At 44.6% G+C, this 14,593-nt stretch overlaps 1 protein-coding gene across 1 annotated transcript in view; it reads right to left on the minus strand.

Moving 5' to 3' along the window:
- SDK1 (sidekick cell adhesion molecule 1) overlaps window positions 1-14,593 on the minus strand; it is a 382,295-nt gene that overhangs the window by 52,851 nt on the left and 314,851 nt on the right. The window contains 4 exon segments of the mRNA XM_036392619.2: window positions 492-562; window positions 2,610-2,713; window positions 4,545-4,746; window positions 8,710-8,904. Coding sequence (XP_036248512.1) covers window positions 492-562; window positions 2,610-2,713; window positions 4,545-4,746; window positions 8,710-8,904 — 572 coding nt within the window.

A 14,593-nucleotide genomic window follows, 5' to 3' on the forward strand; every position in this document is an offset into this window, starting at 1 on the left:
AACTCAATGTTTCCCTCTCAAAGAGTCAAGAGGGCATGTGGAGCTCCTCAGAGGTATGAATGGGATCTCAGGCACTGATCTCAGGCTTCTGATCATTCCAGCAGCAGGAGGAGGCTGTGCACAACGTGAGCTTTTGATTACCTGATCTTACCAACACCATCTCTGTGGAGTGTTTTCTGTGTAAAGATGCACCACCATGGAGAGCAATGAAAGGGCAGGAGAATCTGACAAGAAACAATCTTGGACATGGCTACAGGCACTCCTTTACCAGTGTCCCAGTGGGGCACAAAGTGAAAGCAACTGACAGGAATCTCCATTCATTGCTAAAATTTATGCTAGATCAGGCAAATAAGGAAGTAGCTGCAGTCCTTCAATGTTAGTACAATACTTCCAGCTCAAGAAAATGTCCCTGGCAATGTACCCTTAAATTCAACCAGTCAAAGCAACCAAAAAATTGCTCACAGGAACATCAGAATTTTTCATTTACCTACCTGCCACTGCACGAGGACAGAGGAAGTCGTGTGGGGAGTTACTAACACAGAACTGGGTGGTTCATCTGGAACTAGAGAAAAAGAAAACAAAAGCAGTTACAGCAAGAGAGTGAAAAGGGACAGCTTTTGTTTCATTCATCGAGTTCTTTTTCTTCACTGCTGAATGAAATCTAGCCCAGCTGCTTCATGGTGGTCCCAAAAGCAGCATGGTGGATGAGGATGTTGGAGCCCAGGGAGAAGCCAGGCTCTCCTCTTGCAACCCTTGCTCTACTTGGGGCCTTGGCAGCTTGAGCAGAGAAAGAAGAGTTCTGGGCATAAACCTGGAGGAAGCTGCAGCAGCCAGCTGCTCACAGACCACCAGATGCCCATCTGTGAGAAAGTTAAACCAGCTGTTTTGCTGGCTCCAAAGGGTGAGAAAAGTGCACCCTGAAAAATTCAGGAGATTTTTTGCTACCTTTGGGGCAAGCCTGCCTTGAATTCAGGAGTGTGTGTCACATAGCCACACATTATTTTAGTCAGGACAGCTTGATTTACCACAAGTTAACCCTTTCCTGTGCCCATGGCCTGTGGCTCTCCCAGACACTCCACAGCAGCTCAAAGACACCAAGCAAAGGCTTATCAGGAGCTCACAGCCCTCCACAGTGCAATGCTCAAGTGGCAGCACCGAGGCTGCTCAGCAGAATAAATGCTCAGTTTGTTGAGGAGGTGAGAAGCTTTCACAGATTTTTCCCAGCTGTATTGTGAGGAGGCCAAGCACAACTCTGGATCCACTGTAGCTAAATTCAAAGAGAACTTAAAATGAAATTTTAAATTCCAAACCAGTGAGTCAGTGCTGGCTCATTAGCACCTGTTACAGCCTGCACTGACCCTGCTGCTGCTGTGCAGGAAGGTGGAGAGTCAGGATGCCTTTAAGGGGCTGCTTAGCACATTGGTTAGGTACTAAAAGGGTTCCTGTTTAACATCCCACATCCCTGAGCTCTGTCCTCTCTCTAGTCTTCTGATTTCAAGATCACATTCCCTGGAAGAATGGCTTCCTATTTTTATATGTCAGTGTCATTTCTAACTCATCACTCCTTGCTCTGTAGGAAATAATTCCTAACACCATATATATAAATACATATATATAACCATAGAATGGTTTAGGTTGGGAAAGACCTCTAAAATCATCAAGTCCAACCATTAAGTCAGCACTTCCAAGCCCACTGCTAACTCATGTCCCCAAGTGCTACATGTACCTGCCTTTAAAATACCTCCAGGGATGGGGACTCCACCACTGCCCCAGGCAGCCTTTGCCAGTGCTTGAGGAACCTTACAGTGAAGGAATTTTCCCTGATATTCAATCTAAACTTCCCCTGGTGCAACCAGGCCATTTCCTTATGTCCTACCACTTCTTATTTGGGAGAAGAGATTGACCCCCACCTCATAGCACCCACATATATATGTTTATCCATGTATATAGCCTAGATTAGCCAATTTCCCAGGGTAAAAGCACATACTGATGCTTTTTCCTATTTTGCAGAGTTCCTTTCTCCATTCAAGACATCAGAGCTACTTCTGCATTCAGGCATCGACTTTATACAATCAAGGAATTAGAAGCTGATCTCTAAGGCTAAAAATAAAAGCCTTGTCAATGTCATTCACAGTTTATTAGTCCTGATCTGCAGGATTAAATGCTCATGTTTCCAGGAGCTTCATACTCTTTCTTACTTATACCTCAGCAATTTTGCCATTCTGCAGACTGACGTGGATTGTGAGGGGAAAACAATTGAAGAAACTTCTTCAAATGTATGCAGGGCTCTACATTTATTTTTAATGCTCTCTTGTAAATTATTCAATTTCTGCAAAGATAATGGTTAGTGCAGAGTTTGGAAGCCAATCAAACGAAGTTTAAATTCATTTTGAGACTCCTGAAAGTATGATTCATTATCAGAGGGCACAGCAGGACACTTGAAGGCTGCATGTTAATTCAGCCATATCTCACTGCTACCTGTGTCAACTTCCTGTGGACAAAACTGCTTTGCCTGTTGGTTTGCACTCCAGCCTCCATGGAGAACACCCTGCAGCGGCTCCAGGAGCCCTGGGGAGCCCCCAGTGTGTCTCCTCCTCCTCCTCCCTTACCATCCTGCAGGGTCGTGACCGCCTCGGTCTCCGCGCTGAAGTCGCTGTCCCCGATGTCGTTGGTGGCCTTCACTCGCAGCTTGTAGGAGGTGAATGGGTTCAAGCTGTGGAATGGGGAAGACAAGGCTGAAAAGGGGATGAAATCTCCCTCCCTCATCACAGCTTGCCTCCACAGAGACCCTGCCCACCAGAGTCACTGAGCAGTTTGTCTCCTCTCCCCATCACCTCTTCTCTGCAGTCTCCCCCGTCTCCCACCCCTCTGCCATCAGCACCTTCCCAGATGAGCCCTGCCCTGAGTTCCCAGACACACTCATTTATTGCTGAATAAATGAGACCACCAGAACACAGACCTGAGGCTGCAGCTCATGGAGCAGCCCACAACTGAGGCTTGCTATCTGAGTTCTGCATGGCTGTGCAGAGCCTGGCTTCCAAGGTGCTTTCCTGAGATATCCTCCAAAGCCATCTGGGTCAGCCCATCCTCCGAGCATGGATGGGCAGGACAGGTGGGGAGGAGGCAGAGACGTGCCCAGGGTCAGCCAGGGCCCAGCAAGCTCTGGAATTCAGAGTGCCAGCTCCTGACTAATCCCCTACACCACACCACTTGATCAGTGCGTTTTGCTCCTGCTGAATCCCAAATTAATGCCATTACTTGGATTATTTAATAAAGACGGCGACAACAGGTTCCCTGCAGCTCTTTTATCTATGTGGTGCTTTAAGATATGCAAAGAGTGATTTCCAGCTGACATAACCTTGCAAAGATGATTCTGTCTTGGCTTGGCAGGGGAGGTGAAGGGGAGGCTGCCTTTGGAGTCACAGGCAGAGGTTTGAAATGCAGAGCTGTAACTTACAGGGGATTTCACTAATTAATTGGTAGTGTCTAACCATTCACTGGCAGATGGAACACTGACTACAAACCCAGGTTATTTGTAAGGAATGATTAAACATCAAGGATAATGCATTCTGATGGGCAGCACTCTCACATCCATGACTCTTCTGGACTTCCACAGGAAAGTGCTTCTAGCAAGGGAGAGAGGAAATCTCTTTTAGCAGTGCCACCCTGTCAGGACAGAATTACTTACCTACAGCAACTTGATTAATGTGAATCATCCTTTTTGATCTTTTGTTTTCAGTCATGCCAATGTCAAGTACAAGTGACACAGATGGTTTTCTTGTTTTTGCAGGTTTTAACTGGAAAGATCCTGGCACAAAACCAGTGAGCTGCCATATACCACAGCTTTTAATAATGCTTTTAATAACAGACCCAAAAAATCTCTATCTGAATGCTCGGAATACCTGATTCTAAAACCTAAAGCTCACAGCCTTTTAGAAATAATCTGATTTGTACTGGCTCGTCAACAGAGGAAATGGACAGCAAAACAAGTACCTGCTCGTAGACATTCAATTACTTCTGCTGATGTTACAAGGACTTTAATTACACCAGTATTGCAGAGGATATAATGAAGCCTGAATAACAAAGTTTAAACATTCTGATGCTATCTATAAACTTCAGTATGGAAAATACAGATAAAAATGGTTCTCATTTCATCTGGAAAAGCTTATATAGAGATAATTGCAATGCAGCATTCTGAGTGGATTTTAACATCAGTCACTACTGAAAGGATTTTTAACTAGTTGTATTTTACAGAGCACTGTGTAGCTACATATGATTTAGCCTGAGTAGTGTTATCTGTAGTGTTGAGCTTCCAGGAAAGGCTTCAAAAAGATGCACTGCAGTCCAACTTTAATTAGATTTATTGCATGACCTTCAGCAAATCTCTCAACTGCTGTTCATAACACCACCTCTAAAATGGGAGCAGTGGCCTCACTTAACCTCTCTCCCCCAAAAAGAACATGCAGCTGAGTGATGCTTGTTTTGGTTTCCTAACTAGTGGGAAAGTGTGGGAATTTCTGTGCTAGCCTGGGATCACGTGGTACCTTTCAATAAGGCAGGATGTGGCCTCGTGGCTGATGGAGGAGGAGTAGGTTTGCCAGTCCCCGTGTGGCAGCTCCCGCACTTGGACCGTGAAATATCGGATTGGAGATGATCCATCACTGCCAGGAACCCAGGTCAGCACCAGGCTCCGGGAGGACACGTCAGCCTGGGGGGTCATCACCTGCCTGGGAGGTGCTGGTCGCTCTGCAATCAAACCATAATTTAGCTGCTTTGAGAGGAAATTCAAAACAACATAAAATGAGGCAGCCTGGTCAGATTTTCACAGTGGTAAAGCCAAAGGGCATTGAATTTTTGGATTTGCCACGTGAAGTATACAACCATCCCGTTCCTTAACCTTCTACTGCAAGGAGGAGCAGTAAAACTGATTCTTATCTCCCCGCATCAAAGATCACTGCAGGATATAAACCTTCCTCACAGCAGACCTCAAACTTGGGGGGGGGTCTTGACCTGGCAGGTTAAAGAAGAATCATCAGGGCTGGCAGCCAAGCAAAGCAAGGCAATCTTTAATGAAACTCAGCTGTGCTTGTGGCTACAATTGCTCTTTTGACAGCATCTGTGTGTAAAGCAGCTCCCTTTTTAACCTGTTCTTACTCCTTGGTACCAGGAACTCTGTTCTTTCTATGCTATGCAGGGTCCTCTTCCCCCTGCTGAGGCAAGAGAAGAGGTGGGCTGGAACAGGCTGTTGTGTGGCAGAGTCCAAGCACACACAGCTGATGCTGAATTCCTGCACCAGGCAAGGAACCAGGAGGCATCAGCAGCTCCTGATGCTGCTGCTTCCAAACCCCAGCCTGGAACCAGCACAGAGCTGGGGCTGGAGCACCTGCTGCAGGTCCCTTCCAGAGCTCCCCAACTCTTCCCTTCATACCCACTAACCTTGAACCTGCAAAGTCAGACCAGCCATGCTGAGGGAGATCTCTCCAGAGTAATTACCCTCACACCTCTGGGATGAGCAGGGAATGGCAATGCAGGTGTAAGCATGCCAGCCCCCAGCTGTTTCATTACAGATCTCCTTTCCCGTCACCGCATCTCCGCACTCCATCGATTTCAATAGAGAAACTCTATAGAGTGAGGAATAATTGTTTAATTGTTTATCATGAAGATTATTGATTCTGATTAAAATGTGTGGCATGTAATAAAGCAGAAATTGATTGGAGACACCGCAGTGACTTGCTTTTGAGAAGCAATTCAATTCAACTTCATCAGCACTTGTTTCCATAAACACACCTCTGCCTGCCTGATTCCTCACAGCTCCGTGCGGCCAGCGCTTCATTTCCCTGCCATTCCCTACAACCATTTCCTGCATGCTTTGGCATTTCTCTGCAGCCTGCTCTCGCTGACATCAGTGCCCAAAGACTTGTAAGCTATTAGCTGGAGGAAGCCCTGGGTGGCAGCAGCCTGCGAGCCGCAGCACGACGCGAAAGGTCAGTGCCTTACACTGACAGGCGGAGACAGGGACGTGGGGTTATTCCATGCCAGGGAGGGAGAGTCATGCAGGGATTTTATACATTCTGCTGATAAGCTCTGCACTTTTGGGCAGGTCAGATCTTGCAGTTAGTCTCCCATGATTTGGTTTCTTTCTGCTGCTTATGGGAGATCTTAAAATCTCCCGTGTTGCAGGATATACTCCCTGACTGTTTGTACAAACCCATTAGTATAAAGAGTTTATTTATGGGAGTTTAGCCACGAGCAAATGCTAAGGTGAGACTGTCAGTGCAGGCTTGAAAGGCCACATGACTCTATAGACTACTTTTAATTTCTTGCTACTGAAGTCAGCTCTGCCCTGATCACCAATGTTGACTATTCTGAAGTGTAGATTCAAAGCACTGCAGTAGAGGCTTTGGAGAATACAGTCACAATATAACTTGGGATCTATAAATCACAGGCATCACTGCAAAATGTAAAGATTTATACTGGGATTAACCAAGGAATTTACAAGGGCAAGAGCGACTAATTTTGTTAATTTTCAAGAGAATTTTTGTGTCTGTCTACCTTAGTATCAAGGTCTATGAGGATTTTAAATACATCTTTATTAACAGGAATAAGATATCTTTTCATTCTAGAATATTTATTGTCATGTATACACATTTCAGGTTAATTTCTTGTTAGCAAAATAGCTGCACTGGATTTCTTTATCATCCCTTTTTATAATTTCTTATCATCCCCTTTTATAATTCTTGCTGATGTGAGAAAACACATTGTTGTCCTTATACTTTATATGAGATCAGCAAACTTGTGGTTCCCAAAGCACATAGCGACCCAGCAGAGTTGTCCATCAAAAAGAGAAAGGGATCATGTTACACTGTGAGATTTGGGTACTCAAGATAACCCTAAAGCATTGATAGCAACAAGGGATCACTGTTCCCACAGTGCAGCTGGGAGTTCTGCCTTGAGCTGTTGTGCATCCTTGTGCACAGTCTGGGGAATCGCAGCACATTTTATGGAGCAGGAGAGGCTCTGAGCTTTGAGAATTCACATTTTTTGGCATGGTGGGTTTTTTTGGAAGCCTATAGATGTGAGGCTTTGAACCTCTCCTTTGACAGCAATCAGACAGGGTGGGAGAAACCTTGAGCTGATAAATCTCTTTGATGGACAGTACCTTTAGCAGAGGCACTTCCAATTTCCTAATACATCGCCAGAGGTTCTTTCTCTGAGGAGTGCACTGTTATGCACTGGGAAGGCTGCACACGACCTGCAGAGCTTTGCCAGAGGGAATTTTAAACCCAACCAAACAGGCCAGGAGTACTTGAAATGCACCTCACAGGCTCTTGCTCTTGGTAGCTGAACATCAACTTCCTCTCTTCTTACAAGTGTTAAAATAAAAATAATGAGGGAGACATTGCTGGCAAATACAATGGGAGATTCTTACTCTTGCAATAAATGATGTGCAAGGTGTTGAAAGGACTTTAAACAAATTATTGCTTATCAGAAACATTTTAGAAAATTAAAGCAAATGTCATTGATTGCATTATAGTGCACCAAGAGCAGGCCCACAAGCACATGCAGAAATTCTAACAGTTGAAAGATGTCTGTGGAGGTCTGGCCTGGTGACCTGCTGGAGTGTGCTCCTCTCAGAACTGTGACTTTTATAAGGCATGGGAGTTGTATGGTTCTAGTTTTTGAGGGAGAATTTTACTCAAAAAATATCAATATCCAGACATAGCACAAAACCCAGTGGTTCTGGTAGAGTTACCCCTGGCTTGTTTTGATTTTGCCAGCTCAAGAGACCAGATACATTCTTTGCAGTGGAACATGGCCTATACGCAAGACCGGGAAAAACTCACACTCTTGTTCTCCACCAAAATTCAGCAATATATTCTCTTTTGTCTCTGAATAAAAAAAAAAAAAAAAAAATCTTCATGCACAAGTAGAAAATGCAAATTTTTTAACTGTAGCTCGACAGATCAGTTCTAAAAGTGGAGGAATGAGCAGTTCCTTGAGCCAAAGCATTAAAAACAAGCAGCGATGCAGAGCAGATCCTGTAATACCTTACACGTCTTTTCACATTTTGGTACATTTGGTATCAAAGCATCTGGTTTCATTTACACACACATATAAATGCCACCTTCTAGATTCCCTTCAGAGCAGAACTTGCCTGGAGAGTCAGGATGCAAACAGCCATTTAATGGCTGATGCAAGAAGCAGAAAAAGTCTGGGCAATCCAGATGCAAAGGCTCTGCTGGAGCGTGTGGCAGTGAAAGGCCAGAGTAATTACAAACACATTAGGTCAGGGCTGAGGCACAATGGAGGAGCTGTGGAGAAATTCTGCAACACCACTGCCTCTCATTTTGCGTTCCCTAATCAATATAATTCATCCATCACTTACTTTCTTAAGATTGCAATCTTTCTAGAAAACGAGAGAGCTAAAAAAAAAAAAAAAAACCAAAACCATCTGACTGCAAAAAGAGGCTGCACATGGCCAATATAGCAGCTGATGGAAAAATCAATTCCAACAGCGCGGCAGGTTAGAAGAACTGTGTCTCATAAAAGTCAGCCTTGCTTTCTCAAATCATGATGCTGCCATGGACTGGGGCAGGTTTATGGGGAGAGAAGGAGGAGGCGTAGCCTGCTATTAAAATCCCCCAAAGTGCAGTGCGGGCTCCAGAGCAGGCACAGAAATTCCCTGAGCCCACGGCTTGCAAGCATTACCTCGTTTCTCAGTGGTGATCACCGTGGCTTCCAGAGGCTCCCCCCAGCCCTGCCTGGTCTTGGCAGATGTCCTGAAGATGTAGGCTGACTCTGGGCTCAGGTCTGTGGCCGTGAATTGCCGGACTGTGGAGCCAACCTCCACCGTGGTGAACTTGTTGGGGCTGCTGCTGGCCAGGCGGTAGGCAACCTGGTACCCTGCAGACAGAGAGGGGAAAAGGCTCAGCTGGCTTCTCTAGCAGGGACAAAAGAGCACAAGCACTATTAGTTTGTCCTAATTACATGCTTATCTGAAGTCGGGAGAAAAGTAATTTACTGCCTTTGGTGTTCTACAGCTCTGCTTTTTGGCAGATGCCACACACTGTACAAAGGAAATCACACACGAGGCTCTGCTGGATACAACTGCTATGAAACTGAGTTCTCTTTCCATTCCTTAGGCCAACAAGATGCAAAAGCAGTTTAATCCTTCCTGGGCATTCTGGCACCTTTTTGGAAAGCAAAGGAACAGAGTTGGTGCAATGTGTCACCTGACTGAGGTGGTTCAAAGCAACGCTCCAGTTCCAGCTTTCCAACCCATGCTCACAGGTTGTTCTGCCCTCTCCCAGTTTCAGCACTGGCTCAAATTCAAGGTTCTTCAGCTGCAGCTCCAGCAGCTAGACTGACCAAACCAGGCAGCCTTCGAACTGCTCCAGACAAAGCTTGCTCCTCCTTTCTGCAAGTGCTTTTCCCTCAGCAGTGAGTGCCAGAACTGCCAATAAAGCCACCCTTCTGTCATTCAGCATCGCTGCCCTTGCCCAGAGCCCGAGGAAGGAGCCTGCGAGCTCTGTGGTCCTGCTTCAACCAGGCAGGTCTCCATAATCAATTTTGCTGATGCCTGTAAGTGATAACCCCCCCTTCCACCCTGCCTGACAATCAGGAGCTCACAGTTTAGCCTGGGTTATGAATGATTCCACTGTGCAAGGAGGGTTTCCAGGGTTCTTACGCACCACTAGCGACAACTGTCCCCCAAAGAGGGTCTGCCAAATGTTCAAATCTATTCTGTAAACCCAGCAATTCAATCAGGCTCTCACTTCTGGAGCTCAATGGTGACTTCCAGTCCAGCAGCTGACTTCCAAAATCAATTAATAGCAGAACTGATGTGGGGTTTTATTGCCCGAGCTGAATGTATGATTAAATGCTCCACGGACTTACACAGGGCAGAGCACAGCCAACAAATCCAAATCAAACCAGCTGAAAACAAAACAGTCATGGCACAGATCTGCCAACCCTCTGCTCACCCTCTGAATGACAAAAGAGGACTGCAGCACCTGAGCCATCTCTTTCTCATGGAATTAATATCCCAGCTAGAGTTTGAACTCCCACCACATCTTGGCTGTAACAAGACCAAGGGGAGCCAAACCTGGCATGGTTCATTTGGGAAAGTCAGCGCATGAAATCTGAGGGGCTGATCTTACCTATGGCTATTAGAGAAAACCCAATGACATTTATTTCCCATTGTGAATATGCCACAATTGTCACATTGCCACTCACAGGAAAGGCCTGAAGTTCCTGCAGACCCTGGAATCGATGCCACTCGCGTGTGGCGCACTCTGCCACAAACAGTGGAATTTAATTGGGATACAGATGGTATTAATTTTGTTGTGCTGACTCTCACAGTGCCACTGCTGATGCACCAGGGTTTCCTTGTTTTTTCTTCTCTGGCAGCTGCTTGGGGGCATGGGGCAGCAGTCATGGCTGCTTCATGTGGAAGAATTTGCACCGACACCTCGAGGAGTGACCCAGCTTTTCCGAGCACTCGTGGCTTCAGCCTCAGCTCCCCCAGGCTGTGGTTGGTTCAATCCTACAGGAACATTTCCACAGCTGGGTGGACAGCTTTAGATTTCTTCAAAGGCTGGCAGTAATGTCCTACAAGGAGTGCCTGAGGACTTTGGGCTTTTCTCATCTGGAGGCTGAGGGGTAACCACACAGCTCCCTGAGGAGGGGGTGTGGAGAGGGAGGTGCTGATCTACCAGGGTGGTAAAACACTGGTGCAGAGAGGTGGTGGCTGCCCCATCCTTGGAAATATTCAAGGTCAGGTTGGACATGGTTTAGAACAACCTTTATTAGTTGTGAATGCTCCCTGCAGGGGGGTAGGACCAGATGGCTTTCAAAGATTGCTGCTAACCCAAACTATCGGGGTTCTGTTATCTCCCTGGGACTGATAGGACACGTGGGAATGGTTCAAAACTGCTTCAGCCAAGGTTCAGACTAGACATCTGGAAGAATTTATTAACAGAGAGGGTGGTCAAACCCTGGAACTGCCTTCCTGGAGAGGTGGGCAATGCCCCAAGCCTGTCTGTGTTTAAAAACCATTTGGATGAAGCCCTTAATAATGCTGTAACTTGGTCAGCACTGAACTGGTCAGGCAGCTGGACTTAATGATTGTTATAGGTGCCTTCCAACTGGAATAGTCTGTTCTGTTCTATTCTATTCTAATCAATTAAAAAGTCTCCTGATTTTTCAGTGCTCCTGAGTATGCTTAGATCCCAGCAAAGTCTTGGGGTCTTACACTTTCAACATTTCATTCTTTCAACTGCAAATTATCTCCTTTTATCCATGGGACTAGTTCTTCCATTACTGGTCCAATATATTTCAACAAAGTATTTCTGTACCCTTAATGCTGCAATATTTTGATCTTTTTTAAAAGTCCACAGAAAGACAGAGAGCAATGGGGAGAAGGAACTGATATATATGATCTTTTTTGTTTATATTGATGTGAAGAATGTGGGAGTGAAAACCCCAGTGCAGGATCTTAACAAGGAGGAAAAAATAGTCAAAGAAAAGCACTGGGGAAATTTTTACAGAAGCAAGAAAGATGAAGGAAAAAGCAAGTAAGATGGCTAAAGAAGCTTGATAAAGGGATATAAGACGCAAAGAATAAGACCTGGAGGGAAACAGAGAACATTAAAAGAATAGAAAAGTTGATTTATCTAGTTATTAAAAGATAAGTATGATATCTGGGACATATCCTTGTCGAGTAATTTCCTCTCTTTTCTAGACCTTTGTAAAATATGAAGTGTAGTTAAAATGTAAGGGGGGAATAGAAAGATAACTATTTACTACTAAATGGTGGCAGTCATGCTGGAAAGCAATTACAAACACACCCAGATTAGGCAAGGGAACGCATACATATCTAGGCCATTACAATATCTTACACAAGAGTGAGTCTGTGGCTAGTGAAATAATTAATTTAGCTGTGAGAAAGAGGAAATCACTTGTCATAGCCTGTCTCTGTGACAGGCTCTGCAAACTCCCTCTCCTTGCATCCCTGTGAAAAACAGCACCAGCTTTCACTGTCCCCTCCTACATCTGCTGTTGGCTCAAAGTGTGAGGAAGTATCTGTTTTCCTGAATTTACATGACCAGAGCCATCACCTTAACAGACTTCCTAAGAAACTCAAAAGCTCCATAGGTCTGATTCCAAGGCAAATATCCAAGCTCTAAACCTGAACTCAGCTCACTTTTATTGCTACCTACAACCCGCCTGAGAGACACCCAGTACTTAAATCTGACCCCCTGCACCTCCTGTTAGACAGTTTGGGACAATGAGGATCCAGACTGGCATAAAAAGCATTACTTTTATTTTTTCTGAGTGGCACAGAAGACTCAGTACTTAAAGTACAACTTGGATAATAACTAGGGCTAATGCAAGATCAAAAAGATAAAATTATTAAGTTGATGAATTTCAGCAACAAGGGATAGGAGAAGAAAGGAAATGTTAAGTGAAATCAAACGAGGCAAATCAATAGAGGTATATGGAAAGTGTTCAAAGAGAAATTAATGTATGCTCGAGGGCTATAACAGGCAATTGCTGCAGTGGAGGAGTGAGCAGCTTCCTTTCCTTGCTAGATTATGACAATAAGATGTTGCAGATATCTTAGGAAAAAAAAATTAAAAAATCAAAGGCTATGAATGAAAGTATAGCCTTTAAAAGGTGATTGGAGCAAACTTTTTTGGGAAAGGAATCTTACATCTTACAGAATGTTAAATAGCTGGATAGTCAATAAGGATTCATATTATTTTCTTAACTTTTTTGCCATACAGCATTAGATCCCAAATCCCTTCTGCTATTGGGAGTGCTGCCACTCACCAGGCCAAAACAGCATTAAAAACCTTCCCGAAAAGATCAAGTCTTCAGGAGTTTATTTATTCATTGAAACTTGGCTTATTTGTCACTTCAGCATCTTTTTGAGCATTTTTTTGCACAAGTGCAAGCAGTTCCATGAGCTGCACACTTCCCAAACTCAATAAATGGCAGCTGCCTGTTAAACGTTGGGTCACCGCAACAGAGCCGCCGGATTCCCCGAAGCAAACAGGCAGCAGGAGGGTGACAACACCCCATGAATATCAAAAAGCTTTCAAGCTCATCACCATACAAAGCCCTTCAAGAAGTGACAGCACCCGTTGGTGCAGGCCACGGTGCAGCAGAGATACAAACAATTATTAATTTGTCACAGAACTCGGGGAGAGCTGAGCGATACCACGAGGTTACGCTCGGCTCGGCGGAGCAGCAATCCGGTTTGTTGATTTTCCTGCTTATCTGTTTTAGGGCCAGCGGGTGTGCAAATGCAGCCTGGGATCAAAATAGGAATTTGCAAACATGGATTACATCCAATTTTGGTTCTAATTCTCAACGGAGTTCTTACACTTTTTTTTTTTTTTGCAATAAGCTCCAGGTAAATGCTAAATACGAGGATACCGTGAGGAATACTAACCAGGGCCTGGGAGGATGTGGGTTAAGCTCTCGTTTTCAGGGGGAGCTCATAGCTTGAAGTGCACAAATGCACATTCATGCTTCATTTATCTTTAATAGTATTTGAGGGAACTATGTGGGTGCTGGCTGAACTGAGTGCAGAGAGGAAGACAGAGTGAAACCTCAGATGGTTGGAGAAACATTCCCAGAAGGAAAAGGGAAATATCTCACAGTCTTGCATGGTAAAATATTTAAACAAACAAACAAGTGGTTTTCCCTCTTGGTGCCTGCCAGTATTTCATCCTGCTAATCTCTCTCTGAAATGCTAGAACATGTTTTTATATAGATTACAAAAATGTTAGCTGCAAAGGTGCGTGTATGCTCAGAGGACAAGGCAGCCAGAACAGGAACATTAGTTCAAAGGCTCTGAGTATAAGTCGCTCTTGCAAAGCAAGTGGTTTTTCTTTTGAGCCCCAGGAGTGAATAGAAGGGCAGCACGCAAAATTATGTTCACTTATTTTTCCCAATGACTCCACTTTGGTGCACTTGACCAGAGGGATGGAGTGGTGTTTTGGAGGTTCATTATAGTAATGAGATGTAAAAAGTGTACAGGGAAAAAATAAAACCCCAAAACTCCCCAAATTTGCAGCCTGTCCTTAGAACGCTACACACAGTTTTTATCTATTTTTGAAGCACGGTTCACTTCTTAGGAAAGATCACAGAAGTACCCAGCACGAGCAATTTTCCCTTTTTCTCTCTTTGGCAGCTAACTACTTCTTCCAGGAACCTCAGTATTTCTACCATTGAGAAAATAAAAGTAAGAACTCTTGAATAAAGACAATGGACTTCAAAGAGGTGGATGGGGGGGACTGGCAGGTAACATCCCCCTGGGAAGGAATTCTAAGGGAAAAAGGAATCCAGGTTAGCTGACCATTTTAAGAGACAAAAAATATGGTACAACTATTCCAACACAGACAAAAGATGTTAAGAGGCCAATATGTTTGCATTCAGAGCTCACTAATGACCTGAAAATCAAAAGTGAATTGGACAAAAAGTTGAAACAGGACACAGGTCTAAGGGAGTGTATAAATAGACAGCACAGGCACATAGGGACAAAATCAGAAGGGCCAAAGAGCAAAGTGAGTTATCACCTGAA

Source organism: Molothrus ater, chromosome 16 (assembly GCF_012460135.2).
Source record: "Molothrus ater isolate BHLD 08-10-18 breed brown headed cowbird chromosome 16, BPBGC_Mater_1.1, whole genome shotgun sequence".
NCBI classification, from domain to species: domain Eukaryota; kingdom Metazoa; phylum Chordata; class Aves; order Passeriformes; family Icteridae; genus Molothrus; species Molothrus ater.